Source organism: Montipora foliosa, chromosome 11 (genome assembly GCF_036669935.1).
Source record: "Montipora foliosa isolate CH-2021 chromosome 11, ASM3666993v2, whole genome shotgun sequence".
In the NCBI taxonomy this organism is placed as follows: Eukaryota; Metazoa; Cnidaria; class Anthozoa; order Scleractinia; family Acroporidae; genus Montipora; species Montipora foliosa.
The window spans coordinates 16,927,732-16,945,231 of NC_090879.1; the positions used below are offsets into that span (position 1 = coordinate 16,927,732).

Genomic DNA, 17,500 nt, shown 5'->3' on the forward strand with positions numbered 1-17,500 from the left:
GTCCTCCTATAGAAGCCAAGCTCAAGTCGAATTACTTTGCTGACAGACCATCAACAGCCGGCCAACAGAAGATCGGCAAGCATGTATCCTTTCACCAAACCAACCAATACAGCAAACCTGGCCAATACTATTTGAGAACAGCATACTCATGGACACTCTGCTGTTATCCAACAGTTGTCTAACAGTAAAACAGAACTGTTCATCATGAAGAAAGTGATCATTTTATTTTTTTTACTAGGTTTACCAGGCATGACTTGATTGCCCTGTGCTTGGCTATTTTCATCCCGATCACTTGTATAGTACTTACAATGGTTTCAGTTCTACCAGCACTAGGAGCAAAACCGTTGCCTAGTTTTAACGAGCCAACAAAAGTAAGTTTCCTGTTATACATTCTGCCAACTGTCAGGGGATTTTGGCCAATACATCCACAGTTCACAGAGTGACATGTTTAAAAAAGCCTTTAAAAAAGCAGTCAGACAGCTAAGGTTTTAGCTAATTCTATATAATATCTATGTTCTTTTGAGTAATTGGGCTTTTTATTGTATATAGCTATGTCATGTAATAGTTTTTGGATTTCCGTTTCTTTATTTCTCTCCGCTTATTAGCATATTTTTTTTGCTAGAGGTCTAATCAATCTCATCAATCCCGAGATTAAATAAAGCTTCATTCTTCATTCATTCACTGGGTGATAAGTTAGTTAGACTACGAGCAGTCCCCTTTTTTTTCCGAGAGCCCCACACCTTTTTGTCCATACCTTAAAACCCCACACTTCCCCTCCCCCTTAAAGTTATCTTGGCTCCCAGGGAGTAAAGTTGATACCAGTGTGTCCTCATTCTTATTCCATGACTTGTCACCTTAATGATATTAGTAGTATTATGTGCATTGAGTTTGTTGGTTCTGTATTCTGCTCTGAGAATGTTTTTTGTCAGTTGTATTCTGGCCCTCCCCTATTCCTAAAGAAAAGTTGATTTAATGTGAGTTGAATGTGCCAAATTAACAGCTTTAAACACATATCAGTTACAAGGCAGAGTTGATGATTTCTGCTCTAAAAATGTCCTTAACCGATTGATTCCTGAAGGGTCCTCCACTCACATGTAAAATTGTGTGGTGTCAGACAGGGTAAAATTCAAGTCTCACTCCCAGGATTCAATGGGTTCAATGTGCAAATCATGATAAATCACAAAAGAAACAACCATTTACAAATTCACATTGTAACATAATTAGGATAGTACATGCACTGTCATTGGTCAATAGCTGTGTCTAGATGAGAGTGTGTAAAAACGGCACAGGAATTTTGATTGGTTATTAATTTGTTGTCAGACGTGTGTTTTGATTGGCTGTTAGGAATAGACCATGTATTATTTGACTCCAAACTGGCCTAAACTGGCCAGACTTAGTATTTTTCTCTGTCTAACGCCAGACGATGTTACTCGTCAATGGGAAACCCCTGGGAGTCAATGGGTTAAGAAAATCTGTTTCAATCAAGAAGTAAAAAAAACAGCATTTTCCTTCATTTGTCAAATTATTTTATGAGAAATATTATTATAAAAGCAATAGAGGACTTGAAGAGTTGGGAGAATTCTCGACAGTTATGCAAACCGTTGACTGCATCCCAGGTTGCATAACTGTCTTGAATTCTCCCAACTTCCCCTCGTGTTTAGATGAGGCTATGTAAACATGGAAAAAGTCCTGTATTGCTTAACAGTTAAACCTCTTCACTGTGGCCAGCTCATTGGATAGTGGCCCTTGTGGACAGGTGGCTAAGAGGAGGCACTGGAATGTTATGTTAAACTGATGCTATTCAAGGCTGCAGCTTAACGGTTGCCCAGTCACCGGGGGTGCCTTATTTGTGAGCGCGGGTGACCAAATTTCTGAACAAGTAGCCTAAACAGGTGCCTAACTTATCACAAGGCAATTCATCCTCACTCACTTTCTTGTAAATTTGATCTAGCTAGAGATAAAGCTATGAAAAAAACGATATGGTTGGAGAGAACGGGAGCTAACCAAATTCCACAAATTGTAAACATGTTCAATATTACTGAGGGTTTTTGTTGCGTTACTTCCTGGTAACTTCCTTCTTTGGCAGTGGCCTTGCTTTTCGAGGTGGGCAACAATAAAGCATAATATTGAAATACTGTTTTTTTTTTGTTTTGTTTATTGAACCTCAGGCTCAATAAAGAAAACAAAAAAACTACCCTGGTATTTCAAAATAAGAAATTGTTACAAAATAAAGTAAATCAATTTAATCTGAGTCTAGTAAGGAAGAAAGGAAAGAAAGATTAACTGTCGTCACATCAACATAAACCTCCTCAGTATTCAAAACCTTCAGGTCTGGAGTATTTTGTGCAGTTTTTGTTTCAAAAGAGGTTTACTTAAGTCACCTATCTTAGGGAGAATCATATTCCAAATTCTCACACCAGTTCTAGAGAGGAGAACAGTTGTTGACTTTTCTAGATCTCTGGATGTAAAACTGATCTGCAGTTAAGGATCTGGTGTAATAAGAATGGATCGGGTGAGGATGAATGAATAGTTTGGAAGATAGTTGGAGGGGCAAAATGGTCAGTAACTGCATGCATTAAAATAGCAGAGGATTTAAAGTACAGTTTTATGTGCAGGGGCAGGATTCCAGAACTGACAAATGATGGAAATTGGCATGCACTCTACTGTTAGAGAAGTACATTTAGGCGAAGTGCATGTTTCTGTAAGATTATTAAAGATCTTATTCAAAAGGGAATTGGCAGCCTGGCCGGAGGCAGATAAATTGTAAAAAGAGAGAGTTGAAACGGGGACAAAGTGCCCAAGTCCTGCAAATTATGATCCCAACACTTTTGCTTATTTTCATTGAGATATAATCAATATGGTATCTGCAAAAAAGATTGCTTTCCATCAAGATACCGAGATATTTCACACATTCTTTACGCTGGAGACAGGTCATTATTTTCAAATATTTGGTTTTATCAATGGAGTTGATAATGTAAATTGGCCACCGTACAGAGATTCTAAAAGCTGACATTTCGAGCGTTAGCCCTTTGTCAGAGGGAATTGGAGGGCTAACGCTCGAAACGTCGGCTTTTAGAATCTCTGTGCGGTGGCCAATTTACATTATCAACTCCGTTGATAAAACCAAATTTTTGTATACTACTTCCCCACCAACGTAGCACCACAGTTTCTTTAAAAACTACCCCTTCATTCATTATCTTCAAATCATTGTCAAAGATTCTCTGCATCATATTAGCCTTGTGTTGCTAAGGGTGCAAGGTAACAAAGTTGGATTTGCCAATACTAAGTGACAATAACTAATAATAATAATAGTAATAATAATAATAATAATAATAATAATAATAATAATTTAGCCACTCACAGACTTTAACCACTTCATCTATGCCATGTCATTAAAGAAACAAATGGTAGTAGAAATGTGGTTGCTCTTGACATGTGCTTCAACATCATTGCAGCAAATGTGGTACCCTACAGACCAATGGCATGCCATACATATATCACATTTTCTGAATGTGATTTAGGCTAAGTTAAACTTGAGCCAATGCAGTCAGCAACGGTTCTCGGCGGCCATGCACAGAGGTTTGCATTTATGGGCTTTTTTGCAGGGGCCTTTGTGTTGCGTTCCAGTTAAGTTTTTGGTCGCTGTTTGTCTGCCTTGCTTGCCATTGTTCAGTGCCTTTTTGCTCCCACTTCCCCCACCCTTTCTTGTCTTCGTTTGACCTTTGGGAAGTATATAGGGTTGATAAGTATTTCCAATGATTTATCAGTGTGACGGTGCCGGGTGATTGCCGCTCTCAGGGTTGCCATGGATACCTGCACCTAACCCAAGGCACCTTCCCCAAGCTCATCTATTGGTGATACATTTAACTCTTATTAATAAAAGCAAGGTCTCATTAACACCGTTTTTCAATACTTTATTAACAAGCCACTGTTATGAGGTTGGTATGGGATGCTCTCTATTGGTATACAGGGACAAAAACTAGCCATTTTAGAGAGGTATTCTTTGGAGGGAGATTTGTGTTAGTGGTTGTGCAAACAAGTGTCATCCCTTATATTTTACTTTCATAGGGATTTGAACCAAGAGGCACAAAACTGAGTGACAAGATTATAACCTATCAAAATTACCGGTATGTGTATTCTGCTTTGACTTCGAGACCTCTGAAAGCACAAGGAGTTCCTCAAGTCCAAGTACAAAATAAGCGGAAACGACGGTCATTGCAGAATTCTCTTCAACCTCCTTTTTCTCCCGGATTTGTTGACCATGACATGGTGTTTGTGTATGAAGCCTCAGACTCTGCGGTAAACTTGTTTGAGACAAACAAGCTCAAAACCATTTGCGCCATGGATGCTGACATTGTGCGTTCAAACCCATATTTTAAGACTTTTTGCACAAGCCATTATTATAATAATAATGAGCCACAGTGTTACTCCAGCTGGTCTCTTGGAAATTACATTGCCCTACTCAACACCCGCAAAACATGTCAGGAAATAACTGATGAAGATGTGTCAAGGGTAAAAGCATTGCTACAGAAGTGTTCAGTTCATTTTATCCAGCAAACACTCACACAACACTGCGAGTATCCACAATTGAATAAGACTGACAGCCCAAACTGCCCATCAGTGCCAATAGATTGCATTCGACACTCTGCTGTGTACAACATTTTCCAGTTTCTTGTGGATAATAAGTTCTTGACAACCAAACAAAATACCTTTCTCAAATATACACTGTCTATACCGCCTGTGTCCAGTGATGATGAGCTTTTCGAGGAGTTGTATGACAAGTTAAAGGACAGCAATCATGTTAAAGATGGTGTGCAACTGGCAGCATTTAATTTCCGTTACTTTAAGTTTGATAAATTCAGCAAAAAGCTTTTGGCTGAGGTGATTTTCCCTGCCCTTGCAATGATTGTTGTGTTTGGAATTATGTGGTTGTTCCTTGGCTCCTTTATTCTAACTTTTTGCGCCCTCTTTTGCATTGTTTATGCAATTGGACTGGCATACTTCTTTTACAACACTGTTTTCGGCATGAAGTTTTTCCCTTTTCTAAATGTCCTCACGTTAGTGTTCTTGGTGGGCATTGGCGCTGATGATGCATTTGTGTACTATGACATATGGAGGCAAACCAGGACTGCCTACCCCAAAGCAAACATCATGCAATTGACATTAAAAACCTTGCGATATTCAGCTCTTTCTATGCTGGTTACAAGCTTGACAACAGCATCGGCATTTTTTGCTGGTACTTCTTCCACCATTACTGCCATCAAGTGTTTTGGAATATTTGCAGGAACATCCATCTTAACCAACTACCTTCTGATGATAACATACTTTCCTGCTGTTGTGGCACTGCATGAAAAGTGGGTTATGAAGTACAATGATGTTCAATCCGTGGATGATATTCCTTCAGTTGAGCCTGCAGAGGTTTCTGGACCAGGCACACAAGACATATCAAAATTCAGAGAAGGAAGCACCAATGATAATGCCAACACTCAAGAACGGCCAATCTTCTGTATTCTTCAAGTCATTGATTTTCCTTGCTCCTTAGCAGTAGCAGCTAAAAGTGCTATTCACAGATTTACTTGGAAGATCTTCGGGCGTGGTTTGCCATTCTTGATTATCAAATTTCACTGGCTTTGGATAGCCCTTCTCATTTGTCTCACTGCTGGATTTATGTGTGTTAACTTTGTGAAACCTGGCCTTAACTTACCAGAAAGTAAAGAATTTCAATTGTTTTCAACCTCACATGTACTTGAAAAGTATGACTTAAAGTACAAGAGCTTTTTCAGATTTGAAAAGAGTGGAAGTATTAACATAGAGTTGATCTGGGGAATCAAACCTGTTGACAATGGTGACCACTTTGACCCTGACGATAAAGGAACACTTGAATTTGATGAGTCATTTGGTAACATCTTTACAGAAGCTGGACAGAAATTCCTCCATTCACTGTGTTCATCTGCCGAGAAACTGCCATCTTTTGCTGAATTTAGTGGAGGTCAATGTCCCATCAATAAATTAATTCAAAAATGTACAACTGGCTCTAATGCTTGCTGTGGGGAGAATGCTACCTTTCCTTTCCCACGAAAGGTTGCTGAAAAGTGTCTTTTGCGATTAGCACAGAGATCATCCACCGGGTTGCTGTTCGATCCGGAGAGCGGAGCTCTTAAAGGCTTTTCGATCAAGATAAATACCGAACAACAATACACAAATGCCTTTTCTGTTATGGATAGCTTCTATAATAAAGTTGAAACGTGGGTGAAAACTGAGATGCCCCAACCACCCCGTGGAATGCAAAATGTCTGGGTGGGCAGTCGGGGGTTTGACTTCTATGCCCTACAAAGAAGCCTCTCAGAAGGAACCTTCTCATCATTGGGAATATCTGTGGCTGTATCATTTGTCGTCATGCTGACAACAACTCTAAATGTCTTTATCAGCATCTATGCCATTGTCACCATCATTGGGATCATTTGTATCACTATTGGATCGCTGGTGTTAGCAGGCTGGCAGTTGAATATATTAGAATCTATTGTGATGTCAGTAGCTGTGGGGCTTTCGATTGACTTCACCATGCATTACGGTGTGGCTTACAGGTTGGCTCCTGATAAAGCTCTCAGGGAAAGCAGGGTGCGTTACTCACTGGTGCACATTGGATCAGCTGTTACCATGGCAGCGCTAACAACATTTCTTACAGGTGAAAATTTGTGTTATTCCTCTGTTTATATTTTGCAATGTTTATCTCTTCCAGACACAGCACCACAGTGTTTCAGAAGCTCTTCCTTTGGTTTGAGCAAATATTTAACCCTAGAATATGTGGCATGTGATAAAAGCATGACTATTTTGGTTGGGGTGGTGTGAAAATCTTGATGCATTAACAAATTGCTCAATTAAGGAGAAGTACTTCGAAAAAAAAACAGTACTTTTGTTCTCTGTGAATCTCATTTTTTGGGGACGTGACTTTGGAGGAGACGTGTTGAATTTTGTACAACTTTGTAGAAAAATATTCACTCTTTCTTGGGTACGTGGGACACAGGTCTAAAGCTGCCTTCAAAAAAGCTCTTATGAATGTGATGCCAGTGATGTGTAAAGCGACGAAAACTAAGGAAGGATAAGAGTAAGGACAAATGGGAATAGGGTGGAAAATTGACGTTTATCATGTAATTGTTGTAGTTTTTCCTGCAAAGTTTGTCTTGAGCCCGTACTACGTCAGATATACTTCTTGCCGCGCGGAAGATTAACCACGCGTTATGTCATGATGGTGCCGCCGTGTTTCGGTGGATGAAAACTAAGGAAGGATAAGAGTAAGGACAAATGGGAATAGGGTGGAAAATTGACGTTTATCATGTAATTGTTGTAGTTTTTGCTGCAAAGTTTGTCTTGAGCCCGTACTACGTCAGATATACTTCTTGCCGCGCGGAAGATTAACCACGCGTTATGTCATGATGGTGCCGCCGTGTTTCGGTGGATGTTTGCTGTTAAAGCATGTTTATTTTCACTTGACGACGGTGTCGATTCAATCCACTAGCAACAACGTTTTACCTACCGATTGATCTAAATAAATCAGAGTTAAAACGCATGCACAGGCAGGAATTGATACCGCCACCCTCACCCTTCCCTAATCCTGTCATGGTTTAAACAGTCACTTAGGTTGTTGTTTTTTTTATTAAATATTGTTGCTGCTGTTATTTTTGCTTTTAATAGTTCATTTTCTCTATCATTATTAATTTGAGGGTTATGTTTTGATGAATAATTCAATTAATAAATAAGAAAGCCCTCATTTGTTCTGTTATGTAGGTTTGATGATGATGCCGGCAACTGTTCTTGTATACTATCAGCTTGGTCAATTCTTGATGTTGGTTATGGTATTCAGTTGGTTTCATTCCACCTTCGGTTTCTTATCCATCTGTGCTGTGATTGGTCCTAAGGACAATTTCGGACAGCTCAGCATCGCTCACCTCCTCCGACGGTGTGGTTTATGTCGTGTTGAACCGGAGGCGCCCCAAAATCCAGCTGAAGGAGACGAAACTGTTACGCTAAGCTCCGCGTGCGCTGCTATTGAAGTTGGAAAAAAAGACACTACCACTAATCTGTAAATTATTTGTACAAGGGAACTAGTCGAGGTGATCGTAATTCAGGCATAAGAAGCTTCATAAACCAATCAGAATATCGGACCGGATCAATTCGGATCGCCCTCCTCGGATCGACGGATCAATCGCGCATATTACTTCGCGCAAACATTACACAACACAAGAACTTTTATTATCTATACGCTTGCAAAACTGTAGTTTTTATAAACATTTACTCTTCGATCGAACTGACTCTTGCCTTCGATCGAACTGACCTTTGGTTTCAATCGAAACGAACTTCGATCAAAACGACCTTCGATCGAAACGACCGGTTACCAATAGAATGATAACTAAACTAATCTTGGTGAAATCGGCGCAAACGTCGAATAGTTTTGGCTTAAAAAACCGTTTTTCGCTCGATCCGAGTTGATCCGGTCTGACTTTTGACTACCAGCCCAATCAGAATCCAGAACTAGCTTGGCAGCACTGCACTGGGTAAAGGACAGAATCAACGATCATCAGAGGGTGATTTTTTAGATCTTTCGCACTAGAAGTCCCAGGAAATCCGTTTGAGTGTTAGTCACAGACATGAATGGGCCCGAACAAGGAAACAGAATACACTCACTGGTGGATTTGTTGGGATTTCTAATGCTACAAATTACCCTTTGATAGTAAATTCATTTGGTAAATTACTTTGCTGTGCGAAGGCGATTATGTAAATGTTTTCAAAACACTATTTGACTTGGTGGGAGTTTACGCGAGGGTGCCAGAAATTAATTTGAATCGGCTCCCAATCAAGAGTTTTTTTTTGAGTTTGTATACTTTTTGAAATTTTAGTTGTTTAAGTATCACCAAGCGAGCATTTTTACATGTATTTTTTTTAACCTTTAATATATTATTTACTTGTGTCATTCAGTTTGAAATGGTCAACAATTTATTTGATTAAAACCTTTAGAAGCAAAACAACATATGTCAGGTTAGGAACCTATCACTGTCGTTTTGTTTTTCAAGATTATTGTTAGCGTGCTGCTTTCAAGACCATTTGTTAAAATTATTGGCGGCTGTACATGTGCGACTTTTACCTTCGAATCTGTTGGTTGGTAAGCTTGTTTAATAAGCACCGCTTCTGTAATTAAACGGCGCGATATGCTACTTAATTTAAGGACATCTTCAAGGTTTCCTTGATGAAAATGATGATCGACCTCACCTCGTTGTCTTTTGCCATTCTTGTCTTTGGCACATGCCGTATCAAAAGTTTTAAAATAAGTGTCAGGGGCCGAGGAGAGGCAGGGGCTGGGGGACTCTCACAGTTTTCTCCTAAACGTCTCCCTCCTGCCCTCACAGTTTCGTGATCCAGGCCAAAACCACTTTCAAACGTACTCCGCGGCCCCTGAGTGTATGAGACGAACTGAAGTCACTGTGTGACAGTGTCATAAGCCATTTTCGACATGTAAGAAAAAAAAAACACTATATCAGTATTGTGTATTGACGTTGTCGTGCTCCGGCCAAGGCAACGCAATATTCACTGTAAATAAAAGCTTCAAATTAAAAGCCAGCAAGGTTTGGATCTAGTTTCGTCGTCATTTTTAGTTAATCATGATAATTCACCGCCACTCCACCATCGGACTGTGGAGAAAACAAGGAAGTAAGTGTATGATTCTGAGCTACTTTGTAATCAAGAGTGTGGTCTGTTTCTTTATTGAAATGTCACGTCTTTCCCTTGGGATACTAGTATCATATATTTGCACACAGCGTGGACCAACTCCACCGCGGTTTGTAAATGGCCAACTCGCTTCCTTCCTCTAGTTGGAATTTTTTCCACAGGTGTGTTCATTTGTTCGACACTTAAATGCACCGCCCTGTGAACTGTACGCTCAGAACAAGTGAATTATGTAGCTAAGCCTGGTTAAAACCATTTCCGCATTTTTGGTAACGATTCCGCGCCAAGCCCCACGCCTCTTTCACACATGTTCGTAATTCCCACGTGACCATAGATTACGCGCCTTACAGCAGCACTTAACATGGCGGCTGTGGGAAATGACACCGTTTCATAAATCCTCGAAATTTGACATCGTTTAGCGTTTGAGATCATTTAACTCATCGACGTAAGATAAATAGTGTAAGTTGTCGTTCTCGCTTGCGAAGACAGTTTGCCTTTTGTGTTGAAACGTTTGAGACTCTTTCGTTTCGACCTCAATCGTCTGACGTGAATTGAAAAGTATCAGTCTGATTTGAGAATTGAGAGAATCAAGCTTAAGTTTCCTATTGGTGGAAAATAAAGTAGAACTGTTTTAAAGTCATTTAGGGGACATTAATTCGATTTCAAGAATAAAAATGACGGACTGCAGCGATTTGGACCGGTAAGTGTATTATTTAGTCTATGAAAATCTGCTGAGATCGCATTGTTTATCTTCAGTTCCGTTATATCTAAGAACTCGTTAACCGGTTTAAGGTTTTCTCTCAAGATTTTTTCAAATTGACAACTAAAGGAAATCACTATTTTCTACATGTAGCTGTGTGGGTGTAATGGCAAAAAACGTTTTTCCTTCAGGCAAATTGAAAAGCTGAGGCGGTGCGAGCTCATAACTGAGAAGGAAGTGAAACAGTTGTGTGCAAAAGCCAGGTTTGTCCGCTTCTTAGGTAGTGTAATAATACGTATGGGTTATTGACCAAGCGTGAGGTCAAGATGACTGGATATTGGCCAAGTTCTTTTTTTGCGTGTTTATGGACCGAGACGAAGTCGAGGTCCATAAACACGCAAAAAAAGAACGAGGCCAATATCCAGTCATCTTGACCGAACAATCTTGGTCAATAAAGGATTTATTATATGACTTAAAACACCAAAAAATGATCTTTGATCTTGCGGGACCAAGCGAGAAATCCCGAGCGGGCAGTATCGCTCCATCTTGCCCGCTCGGGTAGCCAATCAGAGCGCGCGATTTGGTTCATCTTGCCCGCTCACGGAGCTAGTCATATAATAATTGACTATTATCGACTTGACTGTTCTTACACTTGACCAATCCATCACACGAAAATGAAAACCTGTGATGACGGCCTTTTTGGTGACATCAACTGTCGACTGCTCGGAAGTATGGGTTACTTCAAACCTGATCTTGGTTGTTCGAAAGGTGGATAATGGTATCCACCGGGTGAATCACTATCCAGCGGATAAACACTAGCAAAACCAATTCAGTTATTCTGTGGATAGTGATTTATCCAGTGGATAGCGCTATCGACTGTTCATACAACTGGGACCTGACCAGTAATTGACAAGTGTCGGAACAGTGTTTGCAAGCCAACAGTCTGCTGGATTACTTTGAAAGGAACCGGTGCAAGATCAAAAACTCAATATAACAAGGTCCGCACATGAAAGGAAGAAGTAGAAACTACTAAATTCTCTAAGTGACGCTCTCAGGAGGAGAAGGGTTAATTTAAGATGACTTGCCGGGGTTTCAATTAAATCTGAAGTTAGCAGCCAGTTTGTATAGGTAATCGTATGATTTTGAGTGCAATTTGGAATAAATAAGTATGAGGACATTTTTTCAAAGATGCACAAAATTTGGGTGAGTGCAATTTTTAGTCTAAAAAATTTGCAAGTGCTTATTTATTCCAAATTGCATGAGAAAAATCATTTGGTTACTTAATAATATACATGAAAAAATTGGAGATGGTTAGAAGCAGAAGCAAAACTTGCATATCATTGAAAAATTTGCACCATGAAGGGCTTGAATTTGACTGGTTATCAATGCAAACATTTCACCTTTATTGCACTATTTCAACTTTCTGCTGACGTCACTGCTGAGAGAAGAGCTGGTAACTTGAATGGCTGGTAAAAATGACTGGTTACCAGCTCTTAACAAGAACCCTGACTATCGGACATTGACAATAGAAAACTGACAAGCTTAGGTACTTCATTTTCAAAATTTGGCTGGGTTGTCCATTGTCTTTTCTTTGGGCAATTAAGCTTTCATTTTACCAAAATCTAGTCGCCCGTTAAACTTTCTGGTCCTCTGGGACAACCGGACGACCACTAATGTCGAGCACTGGTATGTTTTGTGTGATCGGTGTTGACACCCATGGTAAGCCCACTCATTGGGGGTTCCTTTTTTGCTTCGTTGACCTCTCTTAGTACATGTGTGTAACATTTACTGACATGTTTAACTTAAGTTTCCAAGCCTTACTTTCCTGCCTCTTTTTTCAAGAATGCCCTAGACATTGGGTCGAATGTGTAATGGTTCTCTTTGTTAAGGTTGCTGAAACGAATAAAATAGTGTGAATCTGCAAATAAATAGATCTAAGAGATGATTACTATTTAACCCATTGACACCTCAAACACCCTAGGATGACCCCAGATGACGAGTAGTATTTTACTCTGTCTAACGCCAGACGATTTTACTTGTCACTGGGGAGCCCCTGGGAGTCAATGGGTTAAAATAGTCTGTCATGTCTCACTCCCAGGGGTCAGTGGATTATGGAGGGGACATTTTGTTTTGACTGCCTAACCCATTAACACCTCAAATGCCCTAGGATGCCCCCAGTAAAATTGTCTGGGTAAAGTGTTTAGTTATTTGGCTCAAAATTTTGCATGGATGTGTCATTTTAAAAGTAGCAGCCTGTACATGCCAGCACTTCCTTGTTGATGCAAGACATTGATAGGTGCATTATTTTGATTACCCATTAACTTACATGTATATCCAGGATAAGATTTATCAATATCAGGGATACTGTTAGAATTACAGGTTGTTTACCATTTACCAAAAAAATCCAGAAATTTCAGTTGGAATGTAAATGGTAAGCCAATTTGGTCTTCCCAAACAGAAAATTTTCGGAGAAATCGGGATTTCTCGAAAGGTAGTCCAAAATTCCGAAGTGGAAAACGTGTTTACCATTTTCATTCCTGCATGATTTTGCCTCCCTCCGGACTCTCAGTAAACGTCACAAATTTTGCAAATGGTGCACGCCTATCCCAACTAAATTTCCCATTTGGAATTTTTTTGCTTACTACATGTATTTGAACAAACCTAGTACCAACCGGTTTCTGCTTGTAAATGGTAAACAAACAGAGTAACCCTACAATGGACTACACAAGATGACAATCATAATCTGACTTTTGCCAAACTGCTATAAAATGTTCATAGATTTTTGAGGTCATTATACCATATATCATGTTCAAATTTTCAGAGATAGTTGATTATGCAATGCACTTTCAATATTCAGTACTTTATTCTTGGCTGCCTGATGAGAAAACTAAATCCCTGTGCTGATGGGCCAAAAAAGTGTAAACAAGAGATTCTTTCGTTGGAAACACATCTGAGAATTACACAATTTCATTAACTTTTTTTTTGGTTAAAAACAGGGAAATCCTGGTAGAAGAGTCGAATGTTCAAAAAGTGGATTCACCTGTAACTGTAAGTGGTGATTTCTTGTTTTTTTGTTTTTGTTTTTTGACCAACTTATTTTAAACCTCAATCATCCAAACTTGTGGGGACTGGTGTAAATATTCATTTTAGCAGTAGATGGTAAGTTTGAAATGAGGAGCATCTTTGTTGAGCGTCATGATCATTCTTTTTTCAGGTTTGTGGTGATATCCATGGACAGTTTTATGATTTAAAGGAACTTTTTAAGGTTTGTTTTCTAAGTATTTGATATATGTTGGTAAATCTATTGACATGTTACTTGCATTAAAATAGTTGTTATTTTATTATTGCTGTGACATACCTAGGGCATTAATTTTATCTTTGATTCAAGGCAACTTTCATTCATGAATGGCAAAGACAGAGTGTTCAAATTTTTCTTTATAGCCATATTTTTTCATTGACGCTTGCATAATCTCATTGTTTGTAGGTTGGAGGTGATGTTCCAGATACCAATTACCTCTTTATGGGAGACTTTGTGGACAGAGGCTTTTACAGTGTAGAGACCTTTCTTTTACTATTGGCATTGAAGGTGAGGTTTTTCCTGAGGAAAGTTCTTTATACATACCATGCATGCAGTACTTTTTACATCTACCGTAGTTTCACATGATCAGAATGGAAAGCAACTCCTTTGTCTTTTGGAATAAGATTCATTGTGACATATGTTATTTGCTGGCTGGGAGGTCACTTTTGTCTTTTGTGACAAAAATTTAGAAAATGATTGCAAGTGTTTTCAATATACTCACCTTTTAACGTACCATTTCTTTCACAAGGTGCGCTATCCTGACAGAATAACCTTAATAAGAGGGAACCATGAAAGTAGACAGATAACACAGGTAGGTTTCAGTTTTACAGCTGCACAAGCAATTATTGTTGACAAACAATGTACCGTAAACGCCCATGTATAAGCTGCATCCGTAGATAAGCCGCACCCCGAATTTAGAAGTGCAGATTTTGGAAAAAAATGTAGTACAATAAAGTTTGAAATTCCAGTAACGTTCTATTGCTATAAACCAACAAGGACAAACAATCAAGGTTTCACCATAAAGTTGAAATACGAATGAGTGCTTAGTAGCCAAGCTTTAAATGTGGGGAGGAGTCTGGGCCAGGGCCTGGGTATCATGACCACATCTATAAAGATGTTTGGAAACTCGCAATAGGCGAAAAAATTCATGCAGAACAGGAGCTTGATAATGCAGTCGACAAATAATAATTTGCCGAGAAGGTGGTCAAGGACAACAAAACAGTTGGCCATTTACCTCGCGAGTACTCGCGAATTTTGTGATATTTTATCGCACGTGGCAGAAAGATATCCGTGGAAGTGACTGGCTGAAGATGTCACTGCAAACAGCTGTGCGGAGGAATGGAGTTTCCTTTTAGATTGGTGTTTACTGGTTCGAGTAAAGCGAAAATTAATCGCTTGAAGGAACTCTTGGAGAGCAAGATTCGCCGATAAATACTCGAAGACACAAACGGCTCCTTTAGGAGCCACCACTCATTAAAAAGTCAATGAACAACAGCAACATGCTCTCAGTTTCTTTTATGTTTCGTTACTGAGATCTTAAGAAGTTGTATGAATATTAATTAGGTTTTTTAAAACTCCAAACACAGATGTATCCATGGATAAGCCGCACCCTTGATTTATGGCTTCAATTTTGTGAAAAAAAGTGCGGCTTATACATGGACGTTTACGGTACACATTGCAGTATGTTCTTTGTTGATAGCATTGACTGATCTCTTCTCATTTTATCTCTCATCTATTTTATTTTGTATCTTATTAAATTTTTTCCATTCCTAACCTCATCTAGGATGTACGTGTGTATGTATATTCTATATTTGCAGGTTTATGGGTTTTACGATGAATGTCTTAAGAAATATGGATCTATAACAGTGTGGAGATACTGTACAGAGATCTTTGATTATCTTAGTTTGTCGGCAATTATTGATGATAGGGTAAGTCAGAACAAAGGTACATGTACTATTTAACTTAAAATAGAAAGTGAGGCTGGTGTTGACCCTGTTATGATACAGACCTTCCTCCTTTTTGTATGTTAATGCTGTTGTTGTCATGCTAGGTTCCTATCAAAACAAGGTCAACTGCAGCCTCACTTTCATTCATAGACCAGGCAACTAAGCACACAACTGTAAAATGGACTATTATTATTTAGTATCACCCAAGTAGTGGACTAATGCAAATCCTGTATTTTGATTGGCTACGCTACTAGAGGACTATTAGTAATAGGTGAAAAGCGTGAGGCTTTTTTTCGTGTTATTCCCAAATAAATATTTCTTTAACTTGCATTTGCTAACTTTATTATTGCCCTTTCTGTCCAACTAGTTGGGTGATACCAAAACAATTAGACCCTTCGCCCTTAAGGGCCACCGGTCAATAGCCCATTCGGCTTCGCCTCATGGGCTATTGACCCGTAGCCCTTGCAGGCTACGGGTCTAATTGTTAAGTGATGGCAGAGCTTAATATATTAGCCCTTTTGCTTGAGTTAGGGTGGCTTAGTGGTTATCAAACATGCCTCCCATCTCTGTGACCTGGGTTCAACCCTGGCCTTTGCCATGAGGTCGTATGTGGGCTCATTTTCAATTTTCGACACTAACTTTCTTGCTACTTTGCCCTTTGGGCAACAAGTTGTGTTGTTTTAGTTGCCCATGGTGTTTTTTTTGGTTGCCCACCTTCTAAAGACCTTTTGCCCATTAAAACTCAAAGGAGGCTTGTAGAAATGTCAAATTTGTCCTTGAAAAAGGATATCATAAAAAGCTTTAACAAATTGTTATCTGGTAATGTGGTGTTCACTTGTCACTTAAGTACCGTAAACGTCCATGTATAAGCCGCATCCGTAGATAAGCTGCACCCCGAATTTAGAAGCGCAGATTTTGGAAAAAAATGTAATACAATAAAGTTTGAAGTTCCAGTAACGTTCTATTGCTAAAACCAACAAGGACAAACAATCAAGGTTTCACCATAAAGTTGAAATTCCTTCGATATTGAAACAAAACGAACGAGGGCTTAGTAGCCAAGCTTTAAATGTGGCGAGGAGTCTGGGCCAGGGCCTGGGTATCATGACTACGTCTATAAAGATGTAACCGCAACAGGCAAAAAAATTTATGCAGAACAGGAGCTTGATATTGCAGTCGACAAATTTGCCAAGAAGGTAGTCAAGGACAACGAAACAGTTGGCCATTTACCTCGTGAGTACTCGCAAATTTTGTGGTATTTTATCGCACGCGGCGGAAAGATATGCGTGGAAGTGACTGGCCGAAGACATCACTGCAAACAGCTGTGCGGAGGAATGGAGATTCCTTGTAGGTTGGTGTTTACTTGTTTGAGTAAAGCGAAAATTAATCGCTTGAAAGAACTCTTGGAGAGCAAGATTCGCCGATAAACACTCAAAGACACAAACGGCTCCTTTAGGAGCCACCACTCATTAAAAAGTCAGTGAACAACAGCAACATGCTCTCAGTTTCTTTTATGTTTCTTAACTGAGATGTTAAGAAGTTGTATGAATGTTAATTAGGTTTTTTAAAACTCCAAACACAGATGTATCCATTAAGCCGCACCCTTGATTTATGGCTTCAATTTTGTGACAAAAAGTGTGGCTTATACATGGACGTTTACGGTAGTAACATAGTATAGTGTAAATGCTTTGCAACCAGATCAAACGTAATCAAGAAAATTTCATGAAATAAACGAACAATTAGGTAACTATCAGTGAAATATAATTTTAACTAAGTGATCATCAGGAGTACTGTTCTCTGATTATGATGAAGTGGCTGAACAATCAATGCAGAAAGAAATAAACAACTGAATTTCACAGTACATTTACAGTACCTTGCAAAAGTAAGTTGACAGTCTCGACTCGATCCTCGCGAGGATCAAGGATGGAGTCGAGGATTGAGACTGAATTCACTCGAAACCAAACTCAGTCCTCGACACTCGATTCTCACAAAATCACTGAAGTGAAACCTTGTCAATTATTCCTACTTGATTCAACTTTCGCGAACATGTTAGTCCTCGAT

General features: G+C 39.3%; 2 protein-coding genes across 3 annotated transcripts in view; both read left to right on the top strand.

Moving 5' to 3' along the window:
• Positions 1 to 9,618, top strand: part of LOC137974712 (protein dispatched homolog 1-like) — a 34,675-nt gene extending 25,057 nt beyond the window's left edge. For both annotated transcript variants that reach the window (XM_068821653.1, XM_068821655.1), the window contains exons 2-4: positions 239 to 371; positions 4,069 to 6,685; positions 7,786 to 9,618. In XM_068821653.1, coding sequence (XP_068677754.1) covers positions 239 to 371; positions 4,069 to 6,685; positions 7,786 to 8,084 — 3,049 coding nt within the window. In that variant the 3' untranslated portion in view covers positions 8,085 to 9,618. The remainder of the gene's footprint in view (positions 1 to 238; positions 372 to 4,068; positions 6,686 to 7,785) is intronic.
• A 436-nt stretch (positions 9,619 to 10,054) lies between these two features.
• LOC137975481 (serine/threonine-protein phosphatase 4 catalytic subunit) overlaps positions 10,055 to 17,500 on the top strand; it is a 16,693-nt gene continuing 9,247 nt past the window's right edge. The window contains exons 1-7 of the mRNA XM_068822599.1: positions 10,055 to 10,417; positions 10,609 to 10,680; positions 13,414 to 13,465; positions 13,632 to 13,682; positions 13,902 to 14,003; positions 14,245 to 14,307; positions 15,314 to 15,424. Of these exons, the coding sequence (XP_068678700.1) occupies positions 10,392 to 10,417; positions 10,609 to 10,680; positions 13,414 to 13,465; positions 13,632 to 13,682; positions 13,902 to 14,003; positions 14,245 to 14,307; positions 15,314 to 15,424 (477 nt within the window). The 5' untranslated portion in view covers positions 10,055 to 10,391. The remainder of the gene's footprint in view (positions 10,418 to 10,608; positions 10,681 to 13,413; positions 13,466 to 13,631; positions 13,683 to 13,901; positions 14,004 to 14,244; positions 14,308 to 15,313; positions 15,425 to 17,500) is intronic.